The following is a 19479-nucleotide window of genomic DNA, read 5'->3' on the forward strand; positions in this document are numbered from 1 at the left end:
TCTTTCCAGAAAAATCTGCCGGGCTGTTTTTGGCTATAACATGATGAAAGCGCAGGGAGCATTTGTTTTCCCCAGTTGCTCTCTGACCGTTCACACCCTCTCCACAAAGGCCAGTGCAGGAAAAGCATCAGAAAACTGATAAAAAGTAAAGAAAGCTTCAAAGCATTTAAGGTTTTCAAAAGAAAAAGCTTCCAAAAGAAAATGTTTTCAAAAAAAATTTAAAAGGAAAAAATTCAGAAGTAAAACATTTCAAAAGAAAAATTTTTCGCTGAAAATTGAACAAGGTTTGTCGAACCAATGTGTGCCCCAACTAGAGGCTGGATGCCTTCGGGGTGGTCCCATCTTGAGCAGTCAGCGGCAAAATGAGCCTTCAATACATGTCTGCCCAACTCCTGTAACCACGACATCGAATGACTGATCGGCGGAGTCGTCTGCTCTGATCTTGAGCGGGCTGCGACACGGGCCCTGGCACTGCTCATCTTTTTTCCTAGATGGAAGTTTATCCTCGTGTAGACCAGCATGGACTCGAGCTGACCTTTCAGGGCAAGGCTGCGGACAGCTGCAAAGAACACGGAGGAGGAGGAGGAGGATTGCGAAGGTGTCCCAAGGCCAGATATGTCCCCAGAATTCATAATTCATACATTCCCTGGTGACTCGGTCCATGGGGCAGAGGGAGCTTCTGGGAGAGAAGGCGGAATGGCTGCAGCTTGGGGCATCCACACGGTCGACAGCAGGCTCAGCTGTGATCCCATCCACTCCTCTGCCACAGCTGGTCCTCTCCCGTCTTCAGCCTAATGGATGTTGGCTCCTAAGAGCAAGAAGTTCTAGAGAGAAGGCAAAAAGAGTACGGAAAGAGAGTGCTGAGCCATGCTGGCATTTCCTGCAAGAGAAGCCTTAGCCAGGAGAGGCCAGTTCTTACTCAGACCCAGAGCTGCTGTAGTCCAGAAACTGTCCCTATCAGCTGCCTCGTCTTAGGAACTTAGCCACATCTCCAAAAATATCCTCTCCCATTCTTCCTCCAAAATATGTTCCCCCAGAACAGGGCACGCCTGGGTCTGCCTGACCACTCAGTCTCATAAGGCTGCTGTTCAGGTGAATAGGACACTGGGGAATGGGCAGCTCTGGTTTGCCAGAGCGTGGACGCTGCACCTCGGCCCCTGCTAACTCTCCCACCTAGGCAGGTCCATTTTTCTCCACGACCATCCCTTGCTGCTGTGGGTAGGAGGGCTGGCCAGTGACCCACGGGCTCCCACACACCATCAGGGAGGTTCCAGGTGATCAGGTGGCCTCTGGTCCACCTAGAGGTGGCTTCTCCTCTGACGCTTGCTCCCTGTCCTGCTGCACACAGTCCAGGTGCGAGGCACACTCACACTTGGACTGTTTGCAAGTGGGACAGGGAGCAAGTGGATTTCTACCGGGTTATTGGGAGTTGAGCTTTTTTTTCTACATGAAACCAAGGTTCTAGGTTATTGACACCTGCCATTTCATGTGTGTGTGTGGTACTGGAGTGGAACCCAGGGGCTTTTACCTCCGGGCTACACTCCCAGACCTATTTTATATTTTATTTGGAAACAGGGTCTCACTAAGTTGGTGAGAGCCTCACTAAGTAGCTGAGGCTGTGCGATCCTCCTGTCTGTCTCCCAAGTGCGGGGATTACAAGCGTGCGCCACCACGCCTGGCTATACTCCATAATTTGAAACAAAGATTTTTCTTTTTCTTTTATTTTTGCGGGTCTGGGGATGGAACCCAGGGGCATTTGACCTCCAAGCTATACCCCCTGCCCTACTTTTTATTCTTTATTTTGAAACCGGGTCTCACTGAGTTGCAGAGGGCCTAAGTAGCTGAGGCTGTCCAGGAACCACGATCCTCCAGGTCTCAGCCTCCCGAATGCTGGGATGACAAGCGTGCGCCACCACGCCCGGCTGATTTTTCTTTTTAAAATGCTAGGTCCGTGTCAGGTGTGGCGGCACATGCCTGTGATCTCAGTACTTGGGAAACTGAGACGAGTATTCCAGGTTTGAGGCCAGTCTCAGCAACGTAGTGAGACTCAACAACTTAGAGAGATCCTGTTTCAAAATACAAAAATAGCTGGCGTGGTGGCGCACACTTGTAATCCCAGCATTTGGGAGGCTGAGATGGGAGGATCATGGTTCAGGGCCAGCTTTCAGCTACTTAGTGAGGTCCAACTCAGTGAGACTGTTTCAAAGTAAAGAATAAAAAATAGGGCTGGAGGTGTAGCCCGGGGCCATCCCCAGTACCAAAACAAACAAACAAACAAACAAACAAACAAACAAAAAAGGGAAAAGCTCACCAAGTGTGCATGTAGGTCACTATCACTGTGAACTTCATTCTGATACGAGACTATAATACAATAGTAAAGGTATGAAAAATATAAGTAAGAGCCGGGCGTGGTGGCGCACACTTGTAATCCCAGTGGTTGGGAGGCTGAGACAGGAGGATCGCACAGGTTCGAAGCCAGCCTTAGCTACTTAGTGAGACCCTGTTTCCAAATAAAGTATAAGAATAGGTCTGGGAGTATAGCCCTGAGGTAGCAAAGCTCTTGGTTTCCACCCCCAGTACCACACACAAAAAATTTTGTGTGGTGTGTGTGTGTGTGTGTATGTGTGCGTGCGTGTAAGGGTTGGAGGTATGCCCTTGGATTCAACCCCTAGTACCAGAAAAAATAAAGATTAGGCCCAGGATGCGCGTGGGGCGGGGTCCCTCCTAGCCCCCCTCCCCCGTCATGGCGCAGCCTCCCCGCGGGGCTCAGAGCGCCCACCCAGTCCCTGTCCTCACTGACCTTGTGAATCTGCAGCTCCACGCTGTTGAGGAAGGTGTCCCTGGGAAGAGGGAGCGGGAAGCCCTCCTCGAGCTTTGCTGGAAGAGAAACAGCGGAGCAGAGGCTAGATGGGGCTGGGAGTGTGGTGGACACAGGGTATTGGAGCCAGGGCTGGGCTGGGTGGGGGCATCGAGGCAAAGGCCTAGACCTTCTTCAGGAGCAGACCAATGTGGACAGCCACTGGGGCCGCTGTCAGCCTGTTCGAGAACCCCACCCCCTCTGTCCTACCACAGTGGCCAGGGACTTGTTCCTGAGGACCCCTGTTCACCCCCCTTTCAACTTCCCAGGCTGATTCTCTGCTCCTGCCTCTTGCAGAGGCGGATGATGAGGCCAGTGGAGTGGGAGGGTGGGAGGAAGCCTGTTTCTTCTCCGGGGACACTGCCCAGGTACTACCTCCACCAGGGTCACCCAGCAAGGTCTCCTGGCCAGACCCAGAATCCAGGGCACCGCCTCCAAGCGCTCTGCCCAGGGCAGCCTGGACTGCTTCTCTGCCCGTGGTCTGACACCTCGCCTTTGGAGACGCAGCTTGGCCCGCAGGCCCCGGAGGCCTGGCCTGACCTCGGAGTCCACACTCAGGCCTCCTCCCTGCCCCTGTGGCTCCCTGCGCTTCCTTCTGTCATGGCGCTGGTCACCGCGCCCTGCCGCGGCCTATTACACATCCACCTTCTAAACATGGCGGGGACCCCTGAGGATGCGGTCACTAATTCTCAGAGTCCCAGAGGGCCCAGTGGAGAGGCTTGGCTAGCTCAGGACTGACTGAACCATGCGTCCTACTGACAGGGTGGCTCGGCCTTCGCACCTGGAGCAGTCGGCCGCTGGGCCTGTCCTTACCGTTGAGCGCAGGGTAGATGAACTTGAGTGTATAGTAGTTGAAGATGGTTTCCATCAAGCCCACCTGGAGAGCAGGAAGCGCCGAGCAGAGACCAAACCATGAAGAAAAGCAGGAGTCAGGGAGGGACGTCTGGCCCCCTCTGGAAACACTGACATGCCACCCGCCGAAAGCCCAGGGGCTGACTGACGGCCACCCTCACAAATGACCCTTCCTCCCGAGGCCAGCCCCTCGCGGGCTCAGAGCGCATTCGCCGTGAGTGCCTGCGGGTGCCCTGGATGGCACAACACGCCCGAACTGTCTAGAGGCTACTTATGTTTCTTTCTGTCACTTTATGTGAATGTTGGTAAGGCTTTTGTTTTTCTTAATGGTACTGGGAATTGAACCCAGGGATATTCTACCTCTGCGCTATACCCCAGCACTATTTTATTTTTTGTTTTGAAGTAGGGTCTTGCTAGGTTGTTGAGAGTCTCGCTACTTGCTTGAGGCTGTCGTTGAACCCGTGACCCTCCCATCTCAGCCTCTCAAGCCCTGGGATGATAGGTGTGCTTCACCATGCCTGGCTTTGTTAAGTTTTGCTGGAGACAGATTAAGTGCGTGCACCATATTATGTCTTAAAAGTATTCAATTTCTAAACCCATCAGTCCTCTTTGGGCTTGGAGAAAGGATTTTTCTTTGTTTTTTGGTACTAGGAGTTCTATCTCTGATCTACACTCCTCCAGCCTTAATTAATTAATTAATTAATTTTGTTCTGGTGATTGAACCCAGGAGTGTTCTACCCCTGAGCTATACCATTAGCCGTGTGTGTGTGTGTGTGTGTGTGTGTGTGTGTGTGTGTGTGTGTGTGTGTTACTAAGGAATAGAACCCAGGGGCATTTTACCTCCAAGATACACCCCCATTCCCATTTTATTTTATTTATTTTTGTGGTACTGGGGGTGGAAGCCCGGGGCTTTTCTACCTGTGGGCTCTACTCCCAGATGTGTTTTATGCTTTATTTGGAAACAGGGTCTCACTAAGTTCCTGAGAGCCTCACTAAGTAGCTGAGACTGGCTTCGAACCTGTGCGATCCTCCTGTCTCAGCCTTCCAAGTGCTGGGATTACAAGTGTGCGCCACCACTCCCAGCAAGCCCCATTTTATTTTAAATTTTAAAATTTTATTTTTTAGCCAGGTGTGCTGGCACACGCGTGTAATCCCAGCGCTTGGGAGGCTGAGACAGGAGGATCTCACAGGTTCAAAGCCAGCCTCAGCTACTTAGTGAGACCCTGTTTCCGAAAGTATAAAATATGTCTGGAAGTATAGCTCAGAGGTAGAAAAGCCCCTGGCTTCCACCCCCAGTGCCACAAAAACAAATTATTTTTACGGTACTGAAGATGGAACCCAGGGGGTCTTCTACCTCTGAGCTACACCCCCAGTTCTATTTTTTTATTCTTTATTTTGAAACAGGGTCTTACTAAGTTGCGGAGGACCTCATTAAGTAGCTGAGACTGCCACAAACCTACAATCTGCCTGTCTCAGTCTCCTGAGTAATCGGATTACAGGCGTGCACCGGCACACCTGACCCTATTTTATTTTTTATTTGGACACAAGGTCTCACTAAGTGGCTGAGACTGTCACTGAACCTATGGCTCTCCTGTCTCAGCCTCCCAAGTGCTGGGATTACAGGTGTGTACCACCACCCCTGGCTAGGTAACTGAGGCTCAGAGAGGGTCAGAGAGAGGGTAAGTGTCTCACCCATAGTCACACAGCCAACAGGTGGCAGAGCTGGTGTCTCCACTCCAAAGCTCAGGCCCTTAACATCCATGTTCTGCCACATCTTTAACCCTCAGGGCCTAATGCACTGTGTTTTGTTTTGTTTTTTTGTGTGTGTGTGGTACTGGGGATTGAACCCAGGAGCATTCTACATTTGAACTACACCCCCCAGACCTTTTTATTTTTTGCTGTGAAACAGGGTCTTGCTAAGAGTCATACTAAGTTGCTGATACTGGTCTCCCACCTGTGATCCTCCTGTCTCAGCCTCCCCAGTACTGGGATTCTAGGTATGCACCACCATGCCCGGCCTGCACTGTTCATTTTCAGATAAGATCGTTCCATTCCTGCTGGCCTATGGGGCACCTTTGTCTGGAACCCTATTGCATCTCCCGGAGCCCCAGGAGAGCCTGCATGATGAAGACATTCGTGAGATGCTAAAAGACGACCACTCACGTTGATGTTACCGATGTTGGAGTGTTTCAGCTCGAGCTTCAGCCTGCTGCGTGGAGAGAGAGAGAAGTGTGGGTAACCAGCCACGGGGGGGCGCTGTCTCGCTGGCACCGGTGGATTTGCACTGGGCTTAGGGCAAGGGTGTTTTGGGGGGGACTGGGCACCTGACATTTCCTCTGCGATGTGTTGCTCATGGGTTAAGGCCGTAAGTATTCGTCGTGATTTGAGAGGAAGTACCAAAAGTAATGTTTGCTGAGCATTTTAATAACTTTAATTATGGTGGTGTGAGTATTAAGTAGAATACAAAAACATACACTGTATGTCTCTAATTACCCGAGAAGTATAATTTCAAAAGAACTGGAAGGAAACAAAACTATTAACAGTATGGCAAGGTTAGGGGTGATTTTGTTTTTACATATGTTGGTAATTTCCCAATTTTTTCTTGCAATGAGCATGCATCGTGTGTGTGTGTGTGTGTGTGTGTGTGTGTGTGTGTATGTGTGTGTGTGTTCCACCTCTAAGCTATACTCCCAGCCGAAACCCTTCTACCTCCGGGCTTCACTCCCAGACCTATTTTTATACATTTTTATTTGGAAACAGGGTCTTTTAAGCCAGCAAGGCTGGCTTTAAACCTGCGCGATCCTCCTGTTTCCACCTTCCAAGCACAGGGCTTACAAGCGTGCGCCACCATACCTGGCTACATTTTTTTAATTTTTTTTTTTTTTGTGGTACTGGGGATGGAACCCAGGGACCTTCTACCACTGGGCTACACTCCCAGACCTATTTTATATTTTATTTGGAAACAGGGTTCCTTAAGCCAGCTGAGGCTGGCTTCGAACCTGCGCGATCCTCCTGTCTCAGCCTCCCAAGGGCGGGGATTACAAGCGTCCGCCACCACATCCGGCACTATTTTTTAAAATTTTGAAACAGAGTCTCACTAGGTTGATGAGCGTCTCACTATTTGCCAAGGCCGTCCTTGAACCTGTGATCCTCCTGTCTCAGCCTCCCAAGTACTGGGTTTACAAACGTGCGCCACCAGGCCTGGCTGAGCATGCGTTATATTTATCATATAGAAACAGACAGTCTAAAGGGACAAGAGAGGCACCACAATGTTGCTAGCATGTAGATGACACCCACTAAATTGAAGGCCGGGTGACGTATGTGCCAGATCCCTGTTGCAATAAAGCCCGAACCCAGTTTCCTCCATCGACCTCCTCCTGACAGGCCATTGCCTGGTTCCCTAGTTTAGCAATTCGAATCTCCTGGGCAGACCTCTCTGCCTTCTTCTCATGGAGCAGAGTAGCTTTTGCTAAGTCTTCAGCGACATCCTCATCACTTTGCCATGTCCTGACCATCTAAGCCGTGGGTGGTCTGGATACTGCAGAGACCCCCAAGCCAGCGTGTCTGGGCGTAGATGCAAACTCCAGGGACCTTCAGAATTCCATCTGTCCCCTAGCCTCTCACTGCCCCAAATGCCCACTGTTAGCTTCTCTGAAGGAGATGTTCATTGTAATGGGGTCAGGGCATTTATTTATTTTACCAGCCCATGAGCATCTAACCCTGAAGCCAGGAAGCCATTCATCTGATGAGCCCTTTGCTTCTGTACCTTGGCAGGGAGCAGCACCCAGAGTGGGTAAGACACAGGGCTCGGCTCAGAGGACACGCGGTGTAGAGGGCCAGGGCCAGCTCCGCCCAGCGCCTCGCCAGCCCAGCACACACCTGCTTACTGGCTGGGAATCTGGGAGGGGCAGTAGCTTGAGCACTTGAGCCCTCTCTCCAGAATCTCCACTTTGTGGTGTGTTTAGTCAACAGCGTTTTTTTTTTTTTTTTCTTTTGTTTTTTGGCAATACTGGGGATGGAACCCAGAGGCATTCTACCTACAAGCTATGACCCTAGCCCTATTTTATTTTTTATTCTTTATTTGGAAACAGGGCCTCACTGAGTTGCAAAGGGCCTAAGTAGCTGAGGCTGTCCGCAAACTGTGATCCTCCTGTCTCAGCCTCCCAAATGCTGGGATTACAAGCGTGCGCCACTACCATGCCCGGCTTAGTCAACAGTTTTTCTAGATTAGAGGTAAAGTCCTTGCAAGCAGAGCTTCAATCTCCACCCGACCCCCCACCTAGATCCTCCTGCCTGGGTTCCGGCCATTGCCAAAATTCCAACTCTTCCATTGAAGCCTGAGAGAGTGACAGGGAACCTGAGGGCCACCTCTGCCACCTGGCTTCTGGCTGGAACGCCCCAAGACACTGTGTGTGTGTGTGTGTGTGTGTGTGTGTGTGTGTGTGTGTGTGTGCATGTGTGCAAGCATGTGTTGCTGGGGATTGAACTCGGGACATTCTACCTCTGAGCTACACCCTCAGCCCTTTTTATTTATTTTTGTTTATTTTATTTTATTTGTGGGTCTAGGGATGGAATCCAGGGTCATTTGACCTCCAAGCTACACCCCTGCCCTATTTTTTTCTTCTTTATTTTGAAACTGGCCTCACTGAGTCGCAGAGGGCCTCACTAAGTAGCTGAGGCTGTCTGTGAACCACGATCTTCCAATCTCAGCCTCCCGAATGCTGGGATTACAAGCGTGCGCCACCACGCCCGGCTTTATTTTTTTGAGGCAGGGTCTCCCTAGGTTTTTGAGAGCCTTGCTACATTGCTGAGACTGTGCTCAAATCTGCGATCCTCCTGAGTAACGGGATGACAGGCATGTATCACTGCGCCTGGCTTCACTCTGCCCTTTCCAGAGGGACACCCAGCTGGGAGGATGTCTTGGATCTGGTGATCTGTGTCCATGGGTCACCTCCAGTCCCGTAAGTGAGCATGTCTAGATGCCCTGGGCACCGTCACGATGTCCCCGCCCCACCTGGCTCTTACCTTCCTGCGGTCACTGAGCCAACGAGCCTGAGGTCCTTCATCCTGACCGTGATGGAGATATTGGTTTTCTGGAAGAAAAAAAAAAAAAAAGCCCACTTAGGCGCCTCATTAAGTCTCCAGAAATAGAAACCCTGCCCATGGGCAAAAGCAGCTACACATGATTATGGGAGCTGAGTGGACACCAGACAGCTGAGCAGAGGTCTCACGAGTCTCCATTTTTTTATTCTTTGTGGTACTCAGGGTGGAACTCAGGGGCTTTTCTACCTCCAGGACATACTCTCAGACCTATTTTATACTTTATTTGGAAACAGAGTCTCACTAAGTTGCTGAGAGCCTCACTCAGTAGCTGAGGCTGGCTTCAAACCTGTGTGATCCTCCTGCCTCAGCCTCCCAAGCGCGGGGATTACAAGTGTGCGCCACCACGCCCGGCTACAAGTCTCCAATTTACATTTGTTTATTTATCCGTTTTATATTTATTTACGGACACTAGGAATTGAACCCAGGACCTCACACGTACTAGATAAGTGTTCTACCAGTGAGCTACATACCAGCCCATTTTATTTTTTTATTTGAGGCAGGGTCTTCCTAAATTGCCGAGGCTGGCCTCAAACTTGTGATCCTCCTGCCTCCGCCTCCCAAGTACCTGGGATGACAGTGTGCACCACTTGTGCCTGCCACGTGTCTACATTTTAATGGCAGCCCAGAGATGTGAAACCGTGGAGCATTTGAACGGGGCCACTTGCGGTCTGTGTGACTGAGGTCTTTGGAGCAGACTGCCGAGGGACATTCACGGAGAGATTTGCAGACACCAGGTGGCCCCTGTCTGTCTGTGAGGCTGTGGACTGGCCTGCTGAAGGGTAGCACTGAACCAGGCGACTGGCTATCTCTGCCCTCATTTCCAGAACCATCTGTGATGGTCAGCTGGTCCACCTGGGTCCACCTGCTCTCACTGGGAGGGGGGCTCCTTCCTGCAACAGCTGCTGGGGGTGTCATCAAACAGCTCCGTTCAGACTTAATTGACATCCCAGAGGCCTGGTTCAGGACAAGAGCATTGTGCTCCAGCCAAAGGGCAGAGGGCTGGCTTCTACTCAGCCTTCTGGCTTCTGGACAAGGTCAGTGTGGCTTGCAGGGTGACTGCCGCAGGGGAGGCTGGGAACTGTGTCCAGCTGTGTTACTAGGAGAGTCTTGGTAAGCACCCAGCAGTCTTTGCTATTGCACCTTTTCTGTTCAACTTTTTTTTTTCTTTTTTCTTGTTTGTCTGTGCTTGTTGATGACTTCTTTAGTGCCAGTTTGGAATAAATAAGGCAGATAGAAAACCCAGAGTACCAGCCAGGTATGGTGGCGCACACTAAAAATAGGGCTGAGGGTGTAGCTCAGAGGTACAATGTCCCTGGGTTTCATCCCCAGTTCTGAAAAAAAAAAAAAATGTGAGCTAGGATGCGTGTGTGTGTGTGTGTGTGTGTGTGTGTGTGTGTGTGTGATTGTGATACTGGGGATTGAGCCCAGGGGTATTCTATCTCCAGTCTATATCCTCAGCCCTATTTTTTATTTATATTTTTGAAACAGGGTCTCACTAGGTGATAAGAGTCTCACTATTTGCTGAGGCTGTTTTTGAACCTGTGATCCTCCTACCTCAGCCTTCCAAGTACTGGGATTACAGGCATGCGCTACCAGGCCTGGCTGTGGGGTGTTTTATTTATTTTTTTTTATTTATTTTTATTTTTTGGTGGTACTGGGGTTCCTGGAAGCCCTTCTACCTCCGGGCTACGCTCCCAGACCTATTTTATATTTTTGAAACAGGGTCTCTTACGCCAGCGCGGCTGGCTTCGAACCTGTGTGATCCTCCTGTCTCCGCCTCCCAAGCGCGGGGATTACAAGCGTGCGCCACCACGCCCGGCTGGGGTGATGTTTTAGATTAAAAATATAAAGCCGGAAGCCGGCGTGGTGGCTCACGCGAGACAGGGAGGCACCACCTGGCTAAGAAAGGAAATCTTGTGAGAATAAGAAAGCATTTTGTATGAAGAAAAGTTTATCCTAAGATTGTCCCAAATGGGAAAGAAAAGATCAGGATAATAATCAGAAAGATTAAAAGGAAGTTGCAGAAGGATTGTGGTATGAAAATGGATTATTAAAAGAGGAATAGGTTTCTAATAAGACCTACCGCTTGAGGAAAAGTGCTCAGCAGTTAGAGGAGTACATCTGACAATTAAATCTAAAAAATTCATGTTGCCTTTTGGGCCTTATCTGCTAAACTGTGTTGTGAGTGTTGTTTTACAGACAGGACTTGGCAGACCTCCATTGCAGCCCTTTGGATCGTCATAGACGTACACAGCTCAGATTCATCTGATTTCCCCATGCCAACTACATGGACTAAGCCCTAGGAACAGAAAGTTCCGAAAGAGTTAAAGGAGATTCCATGAGAAGCCGAATTCTCCAAAGCCCTGGGCGTGCCTGTCCCTTCTGGAATTTGCCCTCTGGAGCCTCATCTGCAAGGGCAGGGGGCTGGACTTGATCAAGGATCCGGGGCTAATCTTGAATGCCCGGACCAGTGTCCTTTTACCTTGTTTACATGTCCTTCTCACTGGTGGAAGAATATAAATTTCTTGGGTTTTGGTAATAAACCCGTCAATTGGCCGGGCGTGGTGGCACACGCTTGTAATCCCCGCGCTTGGGAGGCAGAGACAGGAGGATCACGCAGTTTCGAAGCCAGCCACACGTGCTGGCTTAGGAGACCCTGTTTCCAAAATAAAAATGTAAAAATAGGTCTGGGAGTGTAGCCCGGAGGTAGAAGGGCTTCCAGGAACCCCAGTACCACCAAAAAAATAAAATAAAATAAACCCGTCAATTGCACAAGAGACAGTCGTCTGTGTCAGTCTTTTTCAGATTTCTCTCTCCCAAGACCCCAGGGACAAAACCCCACATTTAGCATTGTGAACGGGGACTTGAAGGAGTTTTTATTTGATAAGGGAGAGGAATCGCTGCAGAAACTAGCCTCTGCAGAACACAGCCGAATCTCTTTGCCCACCTTCTGAGAACTTAATCCCAGCGGTCCTGGTGCCCGACTGAGCTGGTCCGTTGCATTCAAAGCCAGTCTCAGCTACTGAGTGAGGCTCTCAATAACTTAGTGAGACCCTGTTTCCAAACAAAATATAAAAAATAGGTCTGGGAGTATAATCTGGAGGTAGAAAGCCTCTGGGTTCCATCCATAGTACCACCAAAAAAACCCCCTATATATATAATATATAAAATATTATATTATTTTATAATATATTAATTTATTATATATTATTGTATATTATATATTATATATTATATATTAATTTAATATATAGAGTATATTAGTTTATTTTATAATATATTAATTTATAATATAATATTATGTATATAATTATATATATATAAAAATATAATAAAGCTGGGCTTGGTGGCGCACACTTGTAATCTCAGCATTCGGGATTGCAGTTTGTGGATAGCCTCAGCTACTTAGTGAGGCTCTCAGCAACTTAGTGAGACCCTGTTTCCAAATAAAATAGAAAATAGGTCTAGGAGTGTAGCCCGAAGATAGAAAGCCTCTGGGTTCCATCCCCAGCACCACAAAAATAAAATAAAATAAAATAAAATATGTAGTAAATTGGGCATAGTGTTACATGCTTGTAATCCCAGTAGTTGGTAGGCTGAAACAGGAGGACTGCAGGTTCAAGGTCAGCCTTCATAACTTAGCCTTTCAGCAACTTAGTTTGTTTCAAATTGAAAAAATTAAAAAACAGGGCTGGGAGTGTAGCTCAGAGATAGAATGCTCCTGGATTCAATCTCCAGCAACACACACACACGCACACGCACACGCACATGCACACACACACATTCTTTCCATGTATATTTTATATTAAGTGACATATAATATTATATAAAATATTCAATGTAATTAATTCTATATGTATAATATGCATATAGGGGTTGCAATACTGGAGGTGGAACCCAGGGGCATTCTACCTCCAAGCTCTACCTCCAGCCCTATTCTTTAGTTTTTATTTTAAAACAGGGTCTCATGAAATTGCAGAGGGCCTCACTAAGCAGCTGAGGCTGGTCACGAACCTGGATCTTCCTGTCTCAGCCTCCCAAGAACTGGGATTACAAGCATGTGTCACCACACCCATATAATATTATGTCTTGTACCATATTATATACTATATATAGTAAAAGACTTTGAGAAAGTTAATATGTTCAACTCAGCTGGAGTGAATGACTCCAGGTTTCTTGTAGCTTTGACAGTTCATAACTCGCTGAACCCTGGCTACCCAGACAGGAAGGACCCAGTGAAACTGCGGGCAGAAACAAGCAGCATCCGCCTCCAACAGCTGTGCGGTCACCTCCCGGCCCAGGGAGGGGCTTCGGCCAGCCCGGCGAGCCCCTGCGCTGCCCTGGTCGGGGCCAGACCTACCGCCCTGAGTTGGAAGAGTGGCTTGCGGTCAGAGGAGTTGGGCAGGAGAACGAAAGCTTGGACGTCCATCACCGGCACGAGGGTCACATTTCCGGGGGTGAACGTCAGGAACGGCTCTGATTCTGGGGTTGCCTCGATCTCCACCTCCATATTGGGGTACAGCCTGATCAGCTGGAGAGAAGGAACAGACACTCAGGGGAGGGCAGAGGCAGACAGAGAGGGTCCCTGGGATCCTCTGGGGAAGGCCAGACAGGCAGGCGGCCATGGGCACATCCGTGAGCCCTAGGTCAGCAGGGGATATCACAGGATGGAGGGAATTGTGTTTTCCGGAGGTGGTGTGGTGCAGAGGGGCACTGTGAGGAAGGAAGCATCTGGGCCGGACAAGACTCCCACACCAGAGGCGCGTCTGAGCCAATGGTGGCTGGTCAGCGTGCAGCCTTCCAACACTCTGGCCTTGTCTGGGGGCAGGTCTAGGGCTGGAGCCCACCCGATCTTTCCACCCTGCTCCCCCCACCACTTTTCAGCGTGGCTCCGAATAAACTGACACGTGTGCGTGAGGATCAGCTTAGCCCCAGGTGACCAGCCGTGCTAGGCGTCCGCGTTTACACCTGAGGGGCCTCGGTGCGTCTGCTGGCTGGGGGCTTTCCTCTCCCATCCGAGCACCCCGCTGGGCAGATGCTGCTGTCAGTCCACGTGGGGTGGCGATGAGGAAGCTGAGGCCCAGCCAGGCTGGGTCCAAAGCTAGGAAATAGCGGACCTGGGGTTCGAGCCCACGCGTCCAAAGCCAGGGCCTGTATTTCCATCACAAGGAGTCAGAGGATGATATACATGCACATAGATTATATATGTATATATATATATATTTTTTTTGGGGGGGTAGTAGTGAGGATTGAACCCAGAGGCATTCTACCTCTGAGCTATACCTGCAACCTGTTCTATAATTTTGAAATAGGGTCTCACTACGTTTCAGAGGCTGGCCAAGAGCCTGAGAGCTTCCTGCCTCGGCCTTCCAAGTACTGGGATTATAGGCATGTGCCACCGAGCCTGGTTGATAGAACGATTTTTAATAAATTAGTTTAATAGTATTTATTTATTTACTTTTTAGTGGTACTGGGAATTGAACCCAGGGGCTTTCTACCCCTGAACTATACCTTCCAGAGTCCTTTTTTTTTTGTTTGTTTTTGTTTTGAAACAGTGTCTCACTAGGTTGCTGAGAATCTCCCTAAATTGCTGAGGCTGGCCTTGAACCTGCAGCCCTGTCTCAGCCCCCAAGTACTGGGATAACAAGTGTGTGTTACCACGCCTGGCTTAATACTTTTTATTTTTAAATTTATTTTTATTTTTTGCAGTGCTGGGAATGGAACCCAGGGGCATTCTACCTCTGAGCTATACCCTCCGTCCTATTTTTTATTCTTAATATTGAAACTGGGCCTCAATGAGTTGGAAAGGGCCTCACTAAGTAACTGAGGCTGGCCTCGAACCCAGACCCTTCTGTCTCGGCTTCTCAATGCTGGGATTACAAGCGTGCGCCACCATGCCCGGCTACCTTTTATTTTTTTACCCGTTGTTCTACTGAGTAAGCTGTCTGTCTAGACACAAGTTATCGATGTCCAAACCCGCCCGTCTAGGGGCTTGGCCTGTCCTCTGCGAGGCCGCTCTCACCTGAGGAATCAGCCCCTGGAGGAGGTTGGAGTTCAGCTGGAGTGGGGAGTCCAGGGGCATCTTCAGCACGGTGAGCAGGACGTTGCTGGAGAAGCAGGACAGCGGCATGGTCAGTGGGGTGGACTTTGAGGTCAGACAGCTCGGCTTCTGCCATCTTTTAGCCGAGTCTCTGGCAGCGAGTTCTGTTAGGCTCTTCAACTACGAAAGAAAGAACAATAGGAGCCGGGTGTGGTGGCTTGTGCTTGTAATCCTGGTCCTTGGGAGGCTGAGGGAGGAGGATCACAGGTTTGAGGCCAGCCTCAACAACTTAGTGAGGCCCTCTGCAACTTAGTGAGACAAGACCTCCTTTCAAAATCGAAAAGAGGCTGGGCGTGGTGGTAGGTGCTTGTGCTCCCAGCATTCATTCGGGAGGCTGAGACAGGAGGATCGCGGTTAGCGGCCAGCCTCAGCTACTTAGTGAGGCCCTTTGCAACTCAGTGAGACCCGGTTTTAAAATAAAGAATAAAAAATAGGGCTGGGGGTATAGTGGGAGATAGAATGCCCCTGGGTTCCATCCCCAGGATCAAAAATAAATAAATAAATAAATAAATAAGAAAAATGAAAAAATAGGGCTTCGGGTGTAGCTCAGAGGAAGAAAGCCCCTGGATTCACTCCCCAGTAACACACACACACACACACACACACACACACACACACACACACACACACACACACACACACACACGATAATAGAACTTGCAGGTAGTATGTGGATTAAATGAGATAGTATCTGGGTAAAGTGCGAAGGGCAGTGTATGGCACACAGTGCAGGCTCAATAAATGTATTAGCCGGGCATGGTGGTGCACACCTGTAATCTCAAGGCCCTGTTTCAAAATAAAAAGGGCTGGGGCCATAGATTGGAGGTAGAAAGCTCCTGGTTTTAATACCAGTACCCAAACACAACACAACACAACAAAAAACAGTTTGTATTTATTGTTTTTCAGTATGGTCTTCCAATGGTCAGCCAGAGCTGATCGATTACTCCCCTCCCCCCCTTAGAATTTCTCAATATGGCTCCTGGACTTCTCTAGCCATCTCTCCAGAAGCCTGTCTGTTCTCCCCACCCCTGGGACGGGAAGATCTCTGAGCTCAGCAAACCCAGTGTCTGTCCACATCCCCCCTCGAATTTCCCGGCCTCAAGAGTCCTGCGCTCAGCCTGGCCCACTCCCCACGCCCAGCCCCCCGCCCCGCGCAGGCCCCAAGGCTGCCGCCCGGCCTCCCTCCGGCACAGCCTTCTCAGGTTTTGTGGGAGAGCTGCTGGGTGTCCAGGCGGTCATTCAGACACCAGCCAGACTGGAAGCATCTGCTAAGCCCCGATTCACTCATCACAGTAACACCAGCAAAAGGTGAGACGGGAAGAGGCGCCGGCTCGCCCAGCGTCCCACTGTCTCCCCAGGGTGGCACCAGGCTACCAGCTTAGATGTATCAGACAGATGGGGGTCATCTCATTGCCACGGGAGCCCCCCAAACAAAGGGTCCTGGGTTATGTTTTTGTTTTTGTTTTGTTTTGGTATTGGGATTGAACCCAGGGGCTTTCAGACACCATGCTCTTTATAAACAATATCTCATATAATCCCTGGGAAACAGGGACTATTATTAGGATCTTGTGTATATGTGGGGAAACCGAGGCACGGTTTGGGTTCGAACCCATCTGGGGCAGGCTCTAAATTCCACATTTTCCCCCGAGTTCCCCACAGTACCCACCAGAGCCCTCTCCCGGATCCCTGGCCTCCTGCCGCCCCTCCTCACCTGCTCATTCCGGATGACGACCGTCATGCGCCCAGCCCGGTGGTAAACCCAGCTGGCCGTGTTGAAGACGTATTCAGAGATGGCGAAGTAGACCATGCGACTGTGTTGCCGGGGCAGTGGCATGGCGGGGGCATCGAAAGGGGGTGGGGAGCGCAGGCCTGGGCTGAAGAATTCTCCCTGGAGGCGAGGACAGTGGTGCAGTCACTCCCAATCCGTCCAGGCAGGCGACAGGCAGAGGCACCCCCAGCCAGCAGGGTGGGCCCCCCGGGGCCTGGGGTGGAGGGCCCTCTCCTGCATCTCAGCATCCTTAACTTACTCACGCCTGCAAGGCCCTCTCCTGCACCTCAGCATCCTTAACTTACACCTGCAAGGCCCTCTCCTGCATCTCAGCATCCTTAACTTACTCACACTTGCAAGGCCCTCTCCTGCACACAGCATCCTTAACTTACGCACACCTGCAAAGCCCCTTTGGCCACATGTGTTAACAGCTGAGGATTCTTTTTATTTTATTTTATTTTTTTGGTACTGGGGATGGAACCCAGTGGCATTCTACCTCTGAGCTAAATCCCCAGTCCTACTTTTTATTTATTTTGAAACAGGGTCTCACTGAGTTGCAAAGGGCTTCACTAAGCAGCTGTCCACAAACCGGGATCCTCCCGTCTCAGCTTCCCATATGCTGGGATTACAAGTGTGCGCCAGAACGTGGACACCTCAGGGTGCCATCATTCAGTCTCCCATGGGGGTGATGCAGGTGGCAGCCAGGGCCGCCTCACACACGCACGATGGCCCAGGCACTTGCTGAGCACCTCACGCACATCACCTTGCTTACTGCCTGCAAACTCTTGGGGCAGCTATTACGACTCCAGTTAATAGGGGCTCAGAGAGGTTAGAAGGAATTCTCCCAAGGTTCCCCAGCACATAAGTGGTAGAGCAAGGATTCAAGCTCAGGTCTTCTGGATTCCTGGCAGCTTTGCCATGTTGGTTCACGGGCCCCCTGCCTTAGTTCTTGATCTGTGGTGCCTAGTCCACATCGGCCCACTGTGGCACTGGTCAGGAGCAGAGGCCAACAGGTAGATGGACCAGAAAGGAAGGGGAGGAGGTCTCGGGGAGGGAGCTCAGCTGCAGGGCCCTTGCACCGCAGCCCCTTACCTTGAAGGGCACGTCCACAGCTTCGGAGGTCACCTGGGGAGCTCCCACCAATCGGTAGTCAATGCCAGCAACCGAGTCGATCATCGAGGTGACTAGGAAAGGAAAGAGGCAGCCTGTGAGCAGGAAAGTCAGACGCAGGTGTGCAACCCTGTGCCGCGCAGCTCCAGGGCACGGCGGTGCTCTAGAGCCGATCCTTGGGGACTTCAGCTGGGGGTTGGAGGATTAGATAGATAGATAGATATTGCCTTATTCATTCACTCATTCAACACACACACACACACACACACACACACACACACACACACACTAGTACTGAGAATTGAATTAGCATTCCACCTTCGAGCTCCACCCACCCCTAGCCCCTTTTTTTTTTTGCGGGTCTGGGAATGGAACCCAGGGGCATTCGATCTCCAAGCTGCACCCCCTGCCCTATTTTTTATTCTTTATTTTGAAACAGGGTCTCACTAAGTTGCAGAGGGCCTTGCTAAGTAGTCGAGGCTGTCTGTGAACCGTGATCCTCTGGTCTCGGCCTCCCGAGCGCTGGGATTACAAGTGTGCACCACCACACCCGGCTACCCCTAGCCCCCCCTTTTTTTTTTTTTTTTGGTGGTACTGGGGGTGGAACCCAGAGGCTTTCTATACTCCCAGACCCATTTATATTTTATTTTGGAAACAGGGTCTCACTAAGTTGCTGAGAGCCTCACTAAGTAGCTGAGGCTGGCTTTGAACCTGTGAGATCCTCGTGTCTCAGCCTCCCAAGCGCGGGGATTATAAGCGTGCGCCACCATGCCCGGCTTACCCCTAGCCCTTTTTATTTTAAAATTTGAAACAGGGTCTTGCCAGGTTGTTGAGGGTCTTGCTAAGTTGCAAAGGCTGGCTTCTAACCTGTGATCCTCCTATCACAGCCTTCCAAGTGCTGGGATTACAGACTCACACCACCACGCCCAAATTCATTTGATATTTAATTGAGCACTTGCTATATGCTGGGCTCTATACAAGGGGCTGAGGAAACAGCTGAGTAAGGTAGTAGTCAAAGTCCCCGTCCTCATGGAGCCCCAAAGGAGAACAGGCAATCAAGTACATGAGCAAATAAAAGCACAATTGCAACCGTGTTAGGTAGCAGAAGTCCAGAGGGTGAAGAGCCATAGAACGGGGCGGAGGGGCAGAGAGGGGTACAGCCTCACTCCACTCCCCTGTCACCTGGGCTGGGACCTGAACAAGCAGGTGCTGGTGGGGCGTGGGGGAGCGCGTGGGGAATGGCACCCCGGCAGAGGGAACGCTGGGAGCAGACTGTGCAGCGCTATGGAGTGGTGTGTTAGAGGAACCCACAGCTCACCTGGAAGGGAGCCAGGTGCAGCTGGAGACCCTGTCACCAAGGCCCGCCCAGGGCTCGGAGCGTTAGGGGAGTCTGAGGTGGGTTTCAAGAATAGGAGGTGGCTGGGAGTGGTGGCTCATGATTGTCATCCCAGCATTCAGGAGGCTGAGACAGAAGGAGAGTCGCCTTGATGATCGACTCAGTTGCTGACATTGACTACAGATTGGTGGGAGTGCCTCAGGTGACCTCCGAAGCTGTGGACGTGCCCGTCAAGGTAAGGGGCTGCGGTGCAAGGGCCCTGCAGCCTCAGCTACCTAGTGAGGCCCTTGGCAACTCAGTGAGACCCTGTTTCAAAAGGAAGAATGAAAAAATAGGGCTGGGGGTATAGCTTG

The 19479-nt window shown here is 50.5% G+C and overlaps 1 protein-coding gene across 1 annotated transcript in view; it reads right to left on the reverse strand.

Annotated features, from left to right (window-relative positions):
- Positions 1–791: 791 nt before the first annotated feature.
- Positions 792–19479, reverse strand: part of LOC308277344 (lipopolysaccharide-binding protein-like) — a gene marked incomplete at its 3' end in the record, with an annotated part of 30092 nt that continues 11404 nt past the window's right edge. The window contains exons 7-15 of the mRNA XM_080716509.1: positions 17773–17864; positions 16624–16800; positions 14835–15032; positions 13173–13343; positions 8735–8802; positions 5873–5918; positions 3671–3734; positions 2801–2877; positions 792–824 (exon numbers count right to left, since the gene is read on the reverse strand). Of these exons, the coding sequence (XP_080572635.1) occupies positions 792–824; positions 2801–2877; positions 3671–3734; positions 5873–5918; positions 8735–8802; positions 13173–13343; positions 14835–15032; positions 16624–16800; positions 17773–17864 (926 nt within the window). The remainder of the gene's footprint in view (positions 825–2800; positions 2878–3670; positions 3735–5872; positions 5919–8734; positions 8803–13172; positions 13344–14834; positions 15033–16623; positions 16801–17772; positions 17865–19479) is intronic.

The sequence above is a fragment of the Muscardinus avellanarius genome (assembly GCF_963383645.1).
Source record: "Muscardinus avellanarius genome assembly, chromosome: 19".
Taxonomy (NCBI): domain Eukaryota; kingdom Metazoa; phylum Chordata; class Mammalia; order Rodentia; family Gliridae; genus Muscardinus; species Muscardinus avellanarius.